Raw genomic sequence first — 15,839 nt, 5'->3', positions numbered from 1 at the left:
GGCCAGCTGGCTGGGTGCTGCGTTCTTCCCACTCACCGTACCTTTCCTGCTGATATCCTGACGCACACACACACACAGTCACACACACACACAGACACACACACCCAGAGACACACACAGTCTCACACACACACACACACACACACACTGTGCAGGCCAGCTGGCTGGGTGCTGCGTTCTTCCCACTCACCGTACCTTTCCTGCTGGTATCCTGACGCACACACACACACAGTCACACACACACACAGACACACACACAGAGACACACACAGTCTCACACACACACACACTGTGCAGGCCAGCTGGCTGGGTGCTGCGTTCTTCCCACTCACCGTACCTTTCCTGCTGATATCCTGACGCACACACACACACAGTCACACACACACACAGACACACACACCCAGAGACACACACAGTCTCACACACACACACACACACACACACTGTGCAGGCCAGCTGGCTGGGTGCTGCGTTCTTCCCACTCACCGTACCTTTCCTGCTGATATCCTGACGCACACACACACACAGTCACACACACACACAGACACACACACCCAGAGACACACACAGTCTCACACACACACACACACACACACACTGTGCAGGCCAGCTGGCTGGGTGCTGCGTTCTTCCCACTCACCGTACCTTTCCTGCTGATATCCTGACGCACACACACACACAGTCACACACACACACAGACACACACACCCAGAGACACACACAGTCTCACACACACACACACACACACACACTGTGCAGGCCAGCTGGCTGGGTGCTGCGTTCTTCCCACTCACCGTACCTTTCCTGCTGATATCCTGACGCACACACACACACAGTCACACACACACACAGACACACACACACAGAGACACACACAGTCTCACACACACACACACACACTGTGCATGCCAGCTGGCTGGGTGCTGCGTTCTTCCCATTCACCGTACCTTTCCTGCTGATATCCTAACACACGCACAGACACACACTCCATGTGGTTCAGGCGGGGTGGAGAGAAGAAGAGGCCTGAGTTCTGATCCCATTTCTGCCACTAACTACCCAGAAGACTTAAACGGAGTCGCCTGATGTGACTCACCACCTGAGCCTCTATTCCACCTCCTGGTAAATGGGTACAACAGTTCCTTTTCTACAGGCCTCTGGCAAAAACTGAGTGAGGGAGCAGAAGAAAAAGCCACAGAGTTAAGCCAGGAGGATGGAGGCTTCCCCAGCTTCCAGCCTCCAGTGAAGAAATCTCCCCATATTCGAATCTCAACATTCTTGTCACCCATCAACTGGAGAGAACCAGGCGTGGAACCAGAGATGGGTATTTCCCACTCTTTTGCACCCAGGTCCTGCCAGGAGCCCTAAACCTCCTCCTTACTGCTGGAAGTGACGTTTCTGTTGCCCCACCTTGGTCCCAGGCCTGCCGATCTCCCGGGGAAGAAGGAAGAGCCCTTTCCTGGCGGAAGGTTCGGCCGTCACTCTGCGGTGGGGGTGCCGTCCGGGCTGTCCCCGTCTCAGCAGACGACACCACCCTCTGTACACCCACGAGCTGCTAGGTTGCCAGGAGAGGCTGAACAAGTGCTGTGACCTGGGGTCTTCCGTATCTTGTTTGTCCTAAGAACTCTTAAACCACCCCGATGAGAATAACCCTGAACAAGCCTGCTGGAGACACATGGCCACACGTCGGCACCCTCCAACCACCCAGACGCCCCAGTAGGGCCGCCTCAGACGCACCAGCTGCCTTTCAATCCACTGCGGCTGCACAGCGGGAGCAAACACAGGCAGGGGCAGCAGAGCTATCCTGAGGCCACGTGCATCGCCAACCGCAGAATCGTCGGCAGGTAGTGACTGTGGCTTTAAGCCACTCAGCTTTGGGCTGACTTTTACACAGCAGAAAGCTGACTGACACAGGCTCCATAAGAAATGTGCTGAGAGGAGCAGCGGGATGAAGCCCCCTTTCCCCAGGCTCCGCCACGGCCTCCGCCGCCCCCGCCTCCCACACGACCCGGGCCTCACCTCTGTCCTCGCCGCCGCAGCCGGAGCGCCCGGCCTCCACAGCCACCCAGTCCTCGGCGAGGGCAGCACGCTTCTCCCAGGCCTTGCTCTCCCGAGGCAGCAGCGTCTTCGCCCTCTCGGGCTCCAGCAGCCCCCGGATCTGCTCAGGTCTGAGGCTCTGCATCTCTTCAGAATGTGGAACTTGAAAGACAGGCCACTTCTCCCCCTGTTCCAGGGTCCTGCTGAGCTCCCCAGGGAACAGGAGTCGGAACCTGAGGACTGACAGACATCAGTCACTCAGCAAATGTTTGCAGGGTGTCAGCCCTGTGCCAGGACAACTCCTGGGTGCCAGAGAAACAGAGGATGAGAAGATTAGATAGCATCAGCGGCTAGTGGACATGATTCTGAGCAAACTCCGGAGGACAGTGAAGGACAGGGGAGCCTGGTGGGCTGCAGTCTGTGGGGTTGCAAAGAGTCAGACACGACTGGGCGACCGAACAGCAACTAGAGAGATACATCAGAGAGCAGAACACAGCGCCCCTCTTGGGACGTGCACGCTAGAGGCGGGGGTGGGGCAGAGAGACAATATGTCAAACGATGACAGATGCTCTAGAGACAAATAAAACAAGAAAGGGAATAGGGAGTTTAGAGAGGATGGCCAGAGGGTGGTGCAGGCAAGTGTGAAAACACACACACACACACAAACATTCCATACACACACACTCCACAACCAAAGCATAGACCCAGAAGCTTTTAGGAAAAGAGAGTACCCCCCACCCCCGCCGACGTAACCCCTCTGGCTGCAGAAAGAAGGACCCTAGTCTTCCCTCAAGCCCCCTGCCGCCTTGACTTTCTCCTCTGTGATCATTAAGGAGGAGGAGGAGGAGGAGTATTTGACAGACAAGGCTTAAAAAAAAAAATCTAATTTAGAGACTTCCATGGCGGTCCAGTGGCTAAGATTCCAAGGTCCCAATACAGGAGGCCAGGGTTCCATCCCCGGGCAGGGAACCGACCCACACACCACAACTAAAGATCCCGCATGCTGCAAACCCTGAGTGCTGTAACGAAGGCCTGGCATAGCCAAGAATATATAAATACTTTTTTTTTCTTGTCTCCTCCATCCCCCGCCCCCTCACCTGCATTCTCTCCACCTCCCATGCCTTCTCACCCCTCAGCTAAAAACACACAGTTCACTACGTCTCATATTAAAGCCAAAATACAATGTCAGCAAGGACCTATGGAGCAGCATGAGGAACTGGACTCTGTTCTGTACCAGCCTCGATGGGAGAAGAACAGAACACAGGTACGAGTGTAACTGAGTCACCTCCCTCAACACCTGAGACCAACACAGCACTGCGAACCAGCTGCACCCAGCATGAGATGAAAATTAAGCAGCCCAAAGCAATAAACACTACTCCCTACTGGGGCTGTCTCGCTACTTTCCTGCCAACGCTAGCTTCTGCTTTTGTTTTCTTGGGAAACCTCTGTGCTCACAGCCTCCTCTCCGCACCCCCTCCACACGCCCCAGCCCACAACGCAGCTGCGAACGGGCAGCCCCAGGGTCTAACCTGGCCCCACCGCCTGTGCAGTTGGCTTACACGATGTCTTCCTTTCAAGCTTTGGAAATAATTATTGGCATTTTAACATGTGGACAATGTCAACTGTGAATACAGATTTCCAGTGTTTTCTCCAGAAATCAGAAGATGGGGGCTCCGGGCCCGCGTCCTCACTGGGCGGAACTGGGCGGCTTGTCCACAGAGCAGTGGAGCGCCCTTTGGTAGAACTCCACTGCCCGTGTCCTCTCGCCACACTGGCCTCCGCTGAACTTCCTCATGCTTCCCTTAGGTAGAGAGTGTCTTGGACCCGAATTTCATTTTCACTTTCAGAAGAGTGAAAGTAAAAGACACAAGGAGGCAGGAAGCTCTCGATTTATTTTTTCACACTCAGCCTGTTCATAGGATCTGCTGGACTGCATGCGGGATCTTAGTTCCCCCACCAGGGAGCGGGCCTGGGCCCTCTGTTTTGGGAACCTGGCGTCTTAGCCACTCAACCACCAGGACCCTGTGCTCCTTTTTTAAATGATTGTTCAGGAGGATACTCAGTGGGTTACATTGTGGAAGGTGGTTAATACATGCAACGCCCTAGAACAAGAACACAGAACCAGCTTTTAGCCTCTCGAGGTAAATGATCACATATCAAACAGTTAACCCTGTGTTTTAGCTGAGGGGTAAGAAGACATGGGAAGTGGAGAGAAAGCAGGTGAGGGGGTGAGGGATGGAGCAGACAAGAGTCCCCTGACCCAAGTCACAAGATGCAGAACACGATTCATGGAGGAGGAGGGAGGGGCACAGGACAGAGAGAAATCTGCGGGTGTGACAGGGGTGTGTGTGTGTGAATTCACACCTAAGAGCCTCAAGTATTATCTTATCATATTATCATAGTGACCTGTCTTCCTCTGAGAAGTACAGACCATTTCACTATTGCAACCAAACCGGCTCTGCCATTGGCTTTAGTAGGTGTATAAGACAACAGATTGTCATCTTTATTGCTGTAATGTGTTAAGCGTGTATACTAGGTAGTATCTAGTTTGTTTCAGGTGGAAAGTATTCTTTGAGTTTCCACTTTGAATGTATTTGGACTAAACAAACAATAAACTACGGATGTCTGAAAAAAGGAGGAGGAGGAAGACGGAGACGCAGTAACCATCACCATCACCACAGTAAAGTAACTGCAACCGCCGCTTCCTGGCGCAGCCCCCGGGGGTCAGGCGCTGCGGAGAACTCCGCCTCTTTCTATAACCTAATCCTCGCCGCCGGCTGTTCACCGCGGCAGCTACTGCCGCAAGTCTGTTCTGTTACAGACTGGGAAGGCCCTTGGTCAAAGGCACGCAGCTAACAGGGGCCAGGCAGGGACCCTACACCGGACCGACTCCAGCGCGCGCGCTCCTCGCCCGTGCAGGCGGTACACACGTGCCCAGGCAGACACACGGCGCACACATGCTCCCGGGCGCACGCGCGGGCACACAGGGACGGCGCGGTTAACACGCGGCTCCCGCGAGCTCAGATCCCGGACCCCCGCCAGACCCGAGCACCCACGCACGCAGCTGACGCGCCAGGCAGGCAGGGCGGTTCCCGGTTCCTCGCACGGAGGCAGGCAGACAGGGCGGGACGGAGAAACTGGGCGAACCGCAGCCCCAGCCCAGCCCACTGCCACTCGCGGGACCTGGACACTCCCCCCACCCAGACCCACACCCCCTGGGGCGCCTCCTCTTCCTCACCCCGTGCGCATTCACCCCGGCACGCATGCACGCTCACACGCGCGCGTCCCCGGCCCGCGTCCGAGCCCCCAGCCCCTTTCCCCCGCCCGGCTCCTGCCCGCGGGGTCCCTCGGAGGACTCACGCTCCCCAAACACACCCTGTCCAGCGCCGCAGAGCTGGCGCCGCAGGGGCCGCGGCTGCGCAGACGCGGAGGCTGCGGGAGGTGGGGAAGTCAGAGCGGGCGAGCGGCCTTCTCCCCTCCGGCCCCCACCTCCCGGGGAGCCGGCGCCTGCAGGGGGCGGGGGAGGAGAGCGGAGGGGCGACGGTGAGCACGTGTCAGCAGTGCGGCTGTGGGGCTGCGCACGCGGGGAGCGTGGGCCAGAGTGGAACGAGCCTTCCGGCCCCCGCCGGATGGGCAGGTCCCCGGCTGCGCAACTTCGCAGGCCTCTTGGTGGTTCCTAGTCTACAACCAGCGCCTGGGGTGGGGGGAGGCGGGAGGAGATGGGGCAGGAGTTTCACAGTGCGGGGACCCTGAGGCCAGACCGCCTGCCCTGGCCACTAGCTTGTCCTTGGGTGTGTCACCTGTCATTTTGTGCCTCAGCTTCCCATTCTGTTAAGTGGGAAGAAGTATGCTTACCACCTGCCAGCACTGCTCTGAAGGTAAAAAGTAAAGAAAGTATATACTCCGCTTAACAGCTATTAGCTTTGGTTGCTAAGTTTCTCAGTCACGTCTGACTCCTTGTGACCCCATGGACCGTGGCTCACCAGGCTTCTCCGTCCATGGGGTTTCCCAGGGAGGAGTACTGGAGTGGGTTACCGTTTCCTTCGTCAGGGGATCTTCCCAACTCAGGGATCGAACCCTAGTCTCCTGCATTAGCAATCGGATTCTTTACCACTGAGCCACCAGGGAAGCCCCTATTAGCTGTTAGCTGCTATTATTATCAGTAATACAATACAGTGAACTCTGCCAAATCGCTCTCCTGGAGGCTATATCAAAACTTAAAATTTTCAACAAAGTCATAATTAGGGAGGGAGTGGAAATAGTCTTTCTTTATAGTCTTATTTTTTTTTAATTGTTTATTTATTTGGCTGCACCAGGTCTTTGTTGTGGCGTACAAACTCGTGGAGTAGCCCCTGCTTGCCACAACTAGAGGAAACCCGTGCAGAGATGAAGACCCAGCACAGCCAAATCAATTAAAAACAAAAACAACCTGGGCCAGCACATATGACCACCATTCTGGCAGAAGTCGAGTGCTGTTGACATCTCTTCAGGGCTCCATGACTAGCTGAAAATTCATTCATTCATTCATTCGACAAATAATTATGAAACAGCGGCTATGTGCTAGATGCTTTGTTTTGGGTGACTAGGCCAGTCAAGATATATGGCTTAATAAAGTTTACATGCTAGTAATGATGTTAGACAAAAGGTAATTAAAAAATACAAAACATAGTTTGTGCTAATTCTATGAAGTATGTAATTGTATTGTACACTTATTGTACAATAAATCCCTGTATCGTAATCGTATTGTACAATCATATTGTACATTGTACAATTACAATGTGATTGTAACGGTGAGGCCACTTTAGATGGGAGTTGCTTTTTTGGCCATACTGCAAGACACAGGGGATCTTAGTTTTTTGACCAGGGATCAAACCTGCCCCCGCTGCAGTGGACATGTGGAATCGTAACCACTGGATCACCAGAGAAGCCCGGGTGGTGATCTTTTTTAAGCTGCAGCATTTTTAGCTTAATCCTGAAAGGTGGCAAGGAACCAGTTATGCAAGAATTTGTGGCAGGGAGAGCAGCATGCACAAAGGTCCAGAGGGACAACAAGGAGGCCAGCGTGACCAGAGTGGTCAGGCAAGGGAGAGAGTGATGGGGGAAAATGTCAGAGAGGCATCCAGGGTTTTAAAGCCACTGTAATATCTTTGAATGTTATTGTAGGTGTGCTGGGAATCCATGGAGGGGTGTGATATAATACGATTTAAATTTTCAAAGCATCACTAAAACTATTATACAAGAAATGATATACAAGGGGCTATAGGTTCAGTGACTTCCCACGGCGGCGCAGTGGTAAAGAACCCGGCTGCCAATAAGACACGCGGGTTCCATCCCTGGGTGGGGAAGATCCCCTGGAGGAGGAAATGACAAGCCACTCCAGCATTCTTGCCTGGAGAATCCCAAGGACAGAGGAGCCTGGCGGGCTACAGTCCATGGGGGCACTACGAGTCGGACACGACTGAGCGCTCACTGGTCTTCATCATCATAGGCACAGTGGGAGGGTCAGTTAGGAGGCTGCTGCAGTGAACCAGGTGGGAAACGACGGAGTGAGGCGGTGGCAGTGGGTGTGGAACACTGCGGACAGACTCAAGGAGTAGTTAGAGTTGCAGCTGAGAGTCCGCAAGCACGGGTGGAAGGAGAGCAGAGGAAAGCCTTCTGAGCTTTGACCCTGGCCGGTTGAGTGCCGCCTGGTGCACCAAGTAGGGTCGCGTTTTTGTGTGCGTGGAGAAAACCCCAAATCCCGTTTGGTGCACGTTAAGTGTTCAGTGCCCGAGTTGCTGAGATCAGCACCAGGAGAGCCTGGATTACTCGGATATCAGCATTCAAGGACCCTGCGGGTGAGGGTTGGGCGCGGGCTCAAAACTCTGCTCAGAGAGGACACGCATCCAGCAGGTGGTGCTGGTTTAGTCGCTAAGTCATCTCCGATTCTGCAACCCCACAGACTGTAGCCTGCCAGGCTCCTTTGTCCATGGAATTCTCCGGGCAAGAACACTGGAGTAGGTTGCCATTTCCTTCTCCAGGGGATCTTCCCAACCCAGGGATCGAACCCTGGTCTCTTGCGATGCAGGCGGATTCTTTATGGCCGAACCACCAGGAAGTTCTGCACCCACAGAAGCAATGGAGAAAGGAGGTTTCCCGCGCTGTCCGTGGTGCTGAAATCTTTCAGGCAGACCTGTCCGTGGTGCTGAACCTCTGGGCAAACGAGCTGGAGATTCTCTCTCTCCCCCTCCTCCCTCCCTCCCTCCCTCCCTCCCTCCCTCTCTGTCACTTTTCAAAGTACACATCCTCCTGACCCTGCTGGTGCCTGGAAACAAAGCTCTCTGGGCTCTGGCGAGCGTGGAATGAATGCAAAAGAGCGAAAAACAAACGAAGAAACTGCAGAGTCATTTTGGCTCTTAGGAAGGCAGGACCTGGTTACTTCTTACTGGAATTACTAACACAAAGTTTCCAAAGCATCTGTGAGAGAGAAATGTACAAATGTATAAAAAAGAAAACATGAAAAAGATGTGCCAGGACTCAGGTTGTTGGTTACGTTAGATTGGGGGCGGCAGGGAAATGAGATGGGGAAAGCTCGATGAGAGTGTGTGTGTGTGTGTGTGTGTGTGTGTGTGTGTGTGTGTATGCACGCACGCAGTCACCAAGTCATGTCTGATTCTTTGTGACCCCATGGACCGTAGCCCGTCAAGCTCCTCTGTTCATGGGATTTCCCAGGCAAGAATACTGGAGTGGGTTACCATTTCTTTCTCCAGGAAATCTTCCAGACCCAAGGATGGAAACCATATCCTCTGCATTGCAGGCGGATTCTTCACTACTGAGCCATCAGGAAAGCCCCTATATGTATATGTAACTTACTGATGAGGCTTCATTTTGATCTTGTGAGGTGGGGACTGCAAGGATATTATTGTAATTTATATAAATACATCAGGACTATATTTCATGCTACCTTGAATATTTATAAACATTTGAAATCAGGACCTTTTTAGTGGCACTTTTGGAAATGACAAGAAGCCTTTTGCAATTAAAAAAAACCTCAAAAATCCATACTTGCAAATAACTGTGTAAACTGTGTTGCTTTGCATCATTTTAGTTGGTGAATAAATGTGCCAACCATCTTTCATTAGGATTAGTCTCAAATTATGTGGGACTTGAATTGGGTAAGATTAAAAATAAATTATTTTTCCCCATGCCACAGGGCATGTGGGATCTTAGTTCCCTGACCATGGATCAAACCCACACCCCCTGCATTGGAAGCATGGAGTCTTAACCACTGGACCATCAGGGAAGACCTACTAATTTTGTTAAAATGATTAACAAAGCCCAAAAGTTCATGACAGATCATCAAATCTCTCTTATTTTCTTTTTTGACTGTGATATCTTAGTTCCCCAACCAGGGATTGAACCTTGCCCCTGCAGTGGAAGCACAGAATCTTAACCACTGGGCCACCAGGGAAGTCCCAAGATCCTCAAATCTCAGCATATGGCAAAACTCAGGGATAAAGCTGGTTTTGCCTGAATTCCAGGCTTACAGGGAGTGTCTTCTTATCTGGGGATCAGGAGAAAGGGTGCAAACTGACTTTCCTTCCTGACTGTGGCATACTGTGACAGGGTGTGGGCAGGGCTGGCTTCTCTGGAGGCCTCTCTCCTTGGCTTGCAGATGGTGGTCCTCTTGTGGCCTCTTCACGTGTCTGTCGCTCTGTCTACATGTGGCCTCGTGTTTCTCTCTCAGAAGGGAGAAGTCCTTGGCTTAGCACCCAGACGTATGACCTCATAGAGTCCCATTTATCTTCAGTACAGTCATGTTCTGAAGTTACTGGGTGTTAAGGTCTCAGCATTTGAATTTGGGGGGAACATGTGCAATCTACAACACCCCCAAACGGCTAGAAACTGAGCCTTTTACAACTGGCTGCTGTCTCCCTGGTACTGGGGAACTTGAGCACTCGCTTTGCATTTTGCGGGCCGGGGAGACAGCGACCCCTCCTCCCCTACCCCCTCTTCACTTTCCTTCCTGCTGAGTCAGTCCTGCCAAAGACCGCATTTCCCACTTGCAACCGGGAGGGGGCGTGAACCCTCCAGTGCTGAGACTGCTGAGTCCAGGAAAACCTGGGCCACCGCCAGCTGCTCTTCCCCCGTCCGCTGCCAGATGCCGACCCCCAGAGCGTCTCCAGAAGCGGGTGGGGGGGGGGGGAGGGCTGGAGGTGGTGGGGGCGGACCGACTACACGATCTGCCTGGACAGGCCATCACATGCCGCCCAAGGGATGGGGTCTCCACTTCGTCCTGGATCTGCCCCTAGACGACATCTCCCAGCCACCACGTAGGTCTGAGGGGAGCCGGCTGTGAACCACGAGGCACATGAGGGGACACACTGGGCCGCTTCTCCTCCGGGCGCTGAGACATGGATCAGACTCACCTCCTCCAGGCTGGAAAGCTGGTGGGCTGGCAGCCGGCTCTGACCAGCCCTGCGTCCCCAGGGATGGAAGTCCCAAATGGCCACAAGGAGTGGGACCGCGTGGGTTTTTTGTCTGAAACAGAGAGAGGTGAGGAAGCAGGAGAGAGACAGGGCGAGGGCGGGGGCCCTGCTGTCTGCGGCTGTGTTGCCAGGACCTGCCGCTTAGCTGCCCCCGACTGCCCTATTACCGACTCCGGAGATGCCCAACTGTTTAGTCGCTCAGTTATGTCCGATGCTTCTGCGACCCCGTGGACTGTAGCTCACCAGGCTCCTCTGTCCATGGGATTCTCCAGGCAAGAATACTGGAGTGGGTTGCCTTGTCCTCCTCCAGGGGATCCTCCCCACCCAGGGTTCAGACCTGTGTATCCTAACTTGGCAGGAGGGGTCTTTACCACTGAGCCAGCTGGGAAGCCCAGAGACGCCCAGTACCCCCATTTTAAAGTAGTGAACCGCGGCACAGAGGGCTACAAGGAGCCCGCTCAGTCACGGCTGGTGCTCACCCTCGTGTGTGCTCCCAGGGCTCACACTTGCCCTGGGAGCCACGGTCACTCTCCTGGCCACACACTACCCCCCAGCCCCGAGCAGGAAACCTGGTCACGTGACATCTGGTCTTGCCGATGGAGACCAAAGTTGAAGCAAAGAGATGTGACCTGGAGCCCAGAGGACAGACAGGACTGAAGGCCCTCCCGGTGACCAAAGAATGTCAGAACAGACATTTGTTGTGCAGCAGAAGCCCACGGTCATGACAAAAATCAGAGAGGCCATCTGACTTTAAATGTTAGCCTCCAGCAGCATCATGACCTTGGGGCTGGCTTCCTTGAGTCACTCGCTTCTCCTTGACTGTGACCTGGGTGGAACCGACCCCACACCCATGTCGAGGGTGGACGGTGGTTTCAGGCCGATCTGGGCAGTCACTCCCACTCATTCCCCTTCCCCAGCTACTATTTCAGGGATGGGGGCGAGACCCAGATCTAAGCCAAGCAGCCCGTGGCATTCCTCTCAGAATAATCAGTTCCTGCTGAGTACAACTGAAACAAACTTACCGTTGCTTTGTGGTTTTTTTTTTTTTTTGCCAATGACTGGAAGAGGCCTGTCTCCAACTGGATGTGACTGGGGAAATGTGTCAAGAGGAGCTGTTGGAAACCACATGAAGCCACGAGGGAAGCCAGCCTGAGGACGAGACCAGTGGGTGAGGGGAGTCAGAGCCGTGGCTGATGCACGGCGCCTGGATCAAGCCCACCCTGATGCCCACACCCTGCCAGACATTCAAAAACTGTTCATGTTTATACATGGCTGAGCGGCTGCTCTTTTGACCTGCAACACGAAGTGCACTTATGTAAAAAGTGAAAGCGAAAGTTCCTCAGTCGTGTCCGACTCTTTGTGACCCCATGGACTATAGTTCATGGAATTCTCTAGGCTAGAATACTGGAGTGGGTAGCCTTTCCCCTCTCCAGGGTATCTTCCCAACCCAGGGATTGAACCCAGGTCTCCCAAATTGCAGGTGGATTCTTTACCAGCTGAGCCACAAGGGAAGCCCAAGAATAGGGGATTGGGTAGCCTATCCCTTCTCCAACAGATCTAAGTGGTTGCTTAAAATGAATTATTTATTCTTCGTGAACACTGGCATCAGGAAGTGTGGGACACTCAGACATACCAGAACATTTGTGACCAGTAGCACTGAACATTAAAACAACAAAAGTGGTGGGAAAGGCCCCGGTATTCCCTGGTGGCCGAGTGGTTAGAGCTCTGGGTTTTCACTGCCTTAACCTGGGTTCGGTCTTTGCTTGGGGAACTGAGATCCTGAAAGCCTGCAGCAAAACCAACCAGCCGAACAAAAAAGGTCCCAGAAAGAGGAGACTCAGGGAACTCGATGTGCACACAAAGCTTCAGGTCAAGCTGAGTACATTCCTTCAAGTTCAACTGCAAAAACAACTATGAAAAGAGACTCCAGCACGCAAGCTTATTGAATCCGGTAAGTATTTAACCCTGAATATTAGGCCTGCTGCTACTCACTCCCCGACCTTCTCCCACAAGCACTGAAACCGACTTCGACTGCACACCCGGTCCCTGTTTCTATGACGTTGGACTTGCTTCGTGAAAAGTTTTATTAAAAAGATTTTGAACAGACCACCATGAGAAACTTTGGCATCTGAAGCAGTTACTGTTATTGGTAACTCTGAATAAAAAACTTTCCCGCCTCACGAATAACTTGCCATCTTCTACCACTTGTTAGCTTGGAGTGGGGTGGGGTCTTCCGGGACGGTTCAGCGAGGCTGCAGCGGGGCTGGGATGTGGAAGGATGGAGGGTCCCCCTCTAGATCTTAGGGAACTCACAGACGGTGACCACCTGGTTAGGGCTAGACCGCGGGTGTGTGTGCCAAGAGGAGAAAAGTCCCCACGCTCTTATCCAGACGCCTCCTCCACGCCCCTCCCCACCGTACTATCAGAACGAAGACCGGAGGCTGGAGACGCTCCAGCCCGGCGCTTATTTACTGAGAGCTCGGATTGGAACTCCGGCGCCCCGGGTTCCTGGTGCTCCCCTGAGTTTCCAGCCACATCCAACTTCGCAGCGTTCCCAGTACACTGGGCAGGGAGGAGCGTGCCTTCTGGTACAGAGATGAGGACGCCGGGCCAAGTAGCGCGCATAAACCGGGAGCCTGTCCTGGATCCCCGAACCCTAAGACTGTGTGGGGCTGCGCCACCCTGGGCCCCCAAGTCATAGCGCCCCCGCTTACAGCCGAGGTAAGGACCCGCCCACCTGGTGGAGAGTCAAGCTAAGGACCCGCCCACCTGGCGGAGACTCCGATCCTAGGACCCCGTTCACCTGGTGCAGATTGGGGGGCCCCAGCCTCCCTAGATGTGGACCCTCAGGTGCCGCGCGAGGTTGTGTTCCGGCCGAAGGCCTTCCCGCACTCGCCGCACGCGCAGGGCTTCTCCCCGGTGTGGGTCCGCTGGTGCACGGTGAGCGAGTTCTTGATGAAGGCCTTGCCGCTCTGCGCGCGCCGAGGGCTTCTCGCCCGTGTGGATGCGCTGGTGCTCGATGAGGCAGGCGCTCTGGCCGAAGGCCTTCCCGCACTCGCCACAGGCATAGGGCTTCTCGCCCGTGTGGCCCACCTGGTGCACCACCAGCGACGAGCGGCCCGTGAAGTGCTTCTCGCAGACGGGGCAGGCGTAGGGCTTCTCGCCGACGTGCAGCCGCTGGTGCTGGGTCAGGCAGGAGCTCGGCTGAAGGCCTTGCCGCACTCGCCGCACGCGTACGGCCTCTCGCCCCTGTGGTTGCGCCGGTGCAGCGTCAGCGACGAGCTCCTGCTGAAGGCGCGGCCGCAGTCCCCGCAGGCGCAGGGCCTCTCGCCCGTGTGCGTGCGCCGGTGCTCCGTCAGGTGCATGCGCTGGCTGAAGGCGCGCCCGCAGTCCGCGCACGCGAACGGCCTCTCGCCCGTGTGCACCCGCTCGTGCTGCGCCAGGGACGAGGTCTTCCGGAAGGCCTTGCCGCACGCGCCGCACGCGCCGGGCTTCTCGCCGGTGTGCGTGCGCCGGTGCTCCGTCAGGTTCATGCGCTGGCTGAAGGCCTTGCCGCAGTCCCCGCAGGCGAACGGCTTCTCGCCCGTGTGCACGCGCCGGTGGACGGCCAGCGACGAGCGCTCCAGGAACTGCTTCCCGCACGCGTCGCACCGGAAGGGCTTCTCGCCGGTGTGGATGCGCTGGTGCTTCGTCAGCGACGAGCTGCGGCAGAAAGCCTTGCCGCACTCGCTGCAGCCGTAGGCGCTCTTCTCCGCGTCCGGCCTGGAGGGATTCCCGAGGTCCGAGTGACCTGCGAGGCCCTTTCCCCGCATGGCCCACCTGGGGGCCGCCGGGGGGCACTCAGGGGCCGACTGCCGGGAGGTTCCCCGCCGCCCCGGACGGGTCGGAGCGCTCCCCCGCGGCGTGGCCACGCGGTCACCCTGCGTGCGCGCTCCGCCCAGCGCGGCACCCCCAGCCCCGTGCCTTGCGGGCCCTTCTGCGAATGGTCATTCTTACAAACTCTCCTTCTTCGGGTCCGGTTCTTTCACTGCGGGCCGTCTGTCCACGTCTGGAGGGGGCGGAGGAAGACGGGAGGAAACGCACAGGGTTAGTGCTGGAAGGAAGGAACTTCCCAAGCCCGGGGATGGGTAAACCGCGGGGCAGAGACGGAGCCGCTAAGAGCAGAGCAGTGCGCTGGCGGCGCACGCCGCTCGAGCGGGCAGAACCGACCGAGGAGGGGAGCTAACAACGGGTGTCCCTTTGGGAGCTGGGAGGAGAGCAGGGGGCGGGTCAGGAGGCGCGCAAACCCGAGTAACGGGTTACTGCAGAGTCCGTCTTGAACATCCCCTGCCGGTTAGGCGTCTGAGAGTATCAGCTTTTATTAGAAAGAATACCGATACAGCTGCGCTTGGTGGCATGTGAAGGTTACCCCGCCTTCCAGCTCCATCCCTTCCCACCCCACCCGGCTGGGGGCCTCACTCCCATCCTCAGATGCCCAGTTCTGGGGCGCAGGTATCCCCGTGGGCTGGCTGCAGACCTCTTCTTTTCACACGTCCATCCTTCCTTGCTAATCACGACCAAGGGGAGTCTCCAACCCCCTCCTACAGGTATCCTGTTCAGTCCTATTTCCAGTCTTGAGTTCCGTTAGTGGGAACTCTGTATCCTAGACCTGATGGCTCCATTCCTGGCATTTAAAAACTGAGATCTTACACAACAATGTCGTGAAAAGTGGGAGGATACAGTCACAAAAAGCCCTTACTTCTATGAGGCAATAAAAAGCATATAAATCCCCACCTGGTCTCACCAGCACTTGAGTTTGAGAACCCCTCAGCTAAGTGATGCCAGACCTTCACGGTCTGGACTTAGGTAGCTTCTTCTTTTTAAAAAGTTTACTTATTTTTAGTTGGAGGGTAACTGCTTTACAATATTGTGCTGCTTTAGCATCTTCTGTATGCGGATGCCTCTCAAGCCTATGTGCCACCCCTCCACCGCAAACTCTTGACAGTCCCTTGGACTTCAAGGAGATCAAACCGGTCAATCCTAAAGGAATCAACCCTGAATATTCATTGGAAGGACTGATGCTGAAGCTGAAACTCCAATACTTTGGCCACCTGATGCGAAGAGCCAACTCACTGGAAAAGACCCTGATGCTGGTAAAGATTGAAGGCAGGAGAAGTGGGCGACAGAGGATGAGATGGTTGGATGGTATCACTAACTCGATGGACATGAGTTTGAGCAAACTCTGAGAGACAGTGAAGGACAGGGAAGCTTGGTGTCCTGTGGTCCATGGGGTTGCAGAGAGTCGAATAACCGGACAACAACAAGGGACACCGTTCCATGTCAGTGCCTACAAAGAGT

At 55.0% G+C, this 15,839-nt stretch overlaps 2 protein-coding genes across 2 annotated transcripts in view; both read right to left on the bottom strand.

Annotated features, from left to right (window-relative positions):
* Nucleotides 1-13,429, bottom strand: part of SMIM17 (small integral membrane protein 17) — a 19,108-nt gene extending 5,679 nt beyond the window's left edge. Inside the window, exons 1-4 of the mRNA XM_043434795.1 lie at nucleotides 13,306-13,429; nucleotides 11,525-11,651; nucleotides 10,443-10,554; nucleotides 2,017-2,267 (exon numbers count right to left, since the gene is read on the bottom strand). Of these exons, the coding sequence (XP_043290730.1) occupies nucleotides 2,017-2,267; nucleotides 10,443-10,554; nucleotides 11,525-11,630 (469 nt within the window). The 5' untranslated portion in view covers nucleotides 11,631-11,651; nucleotides 13,306-13,429. The remainder of the gene's footprint in view (nucleotides 1-2,016; nucleotides 2,268-10,442; nucleotides 10,555-11,524; nucleotides 11,652-13,305) is intronic.
* ZNF470 (zinc finger protein 470) overlaps nucleotides 13,306-15,839 on the bottom strand; it is a 35,747-nt gene continuing 33,213 nt past the window's right edge. The window contains exon 7 of the mRNA XM_043434708.1: nucleotides 13,306-14,248. Within this exon, the coding sequence (XP_043290643.1) occupies nucleotides 13,691-14,248 (558 nt within the window). The 3' untranslated portion in view covers nucleotides 13,306-13,690. The remainder of the gene's footprint in view (nucleotides 14,249-15,839) is intronic.

This window comes from Cervus canadensis, chromosome 18, assembly GCF_019320065.1.
Source record: "Cervus canadensis isolate Bull #8, Minnesota chromosome 18, ASM1932006v1, whole genome shotgun sequence".
In the NCBI taxonomy this organism is placed as follows: Eukaryota; Metazoa; Chordata; class Mammalia; order Artiodactyla; family Cervidae; genus Cervus; species Cervus canadensis.
This window is presented reverse-complemented; position numbering and strand designations above follow the sequence as displayed.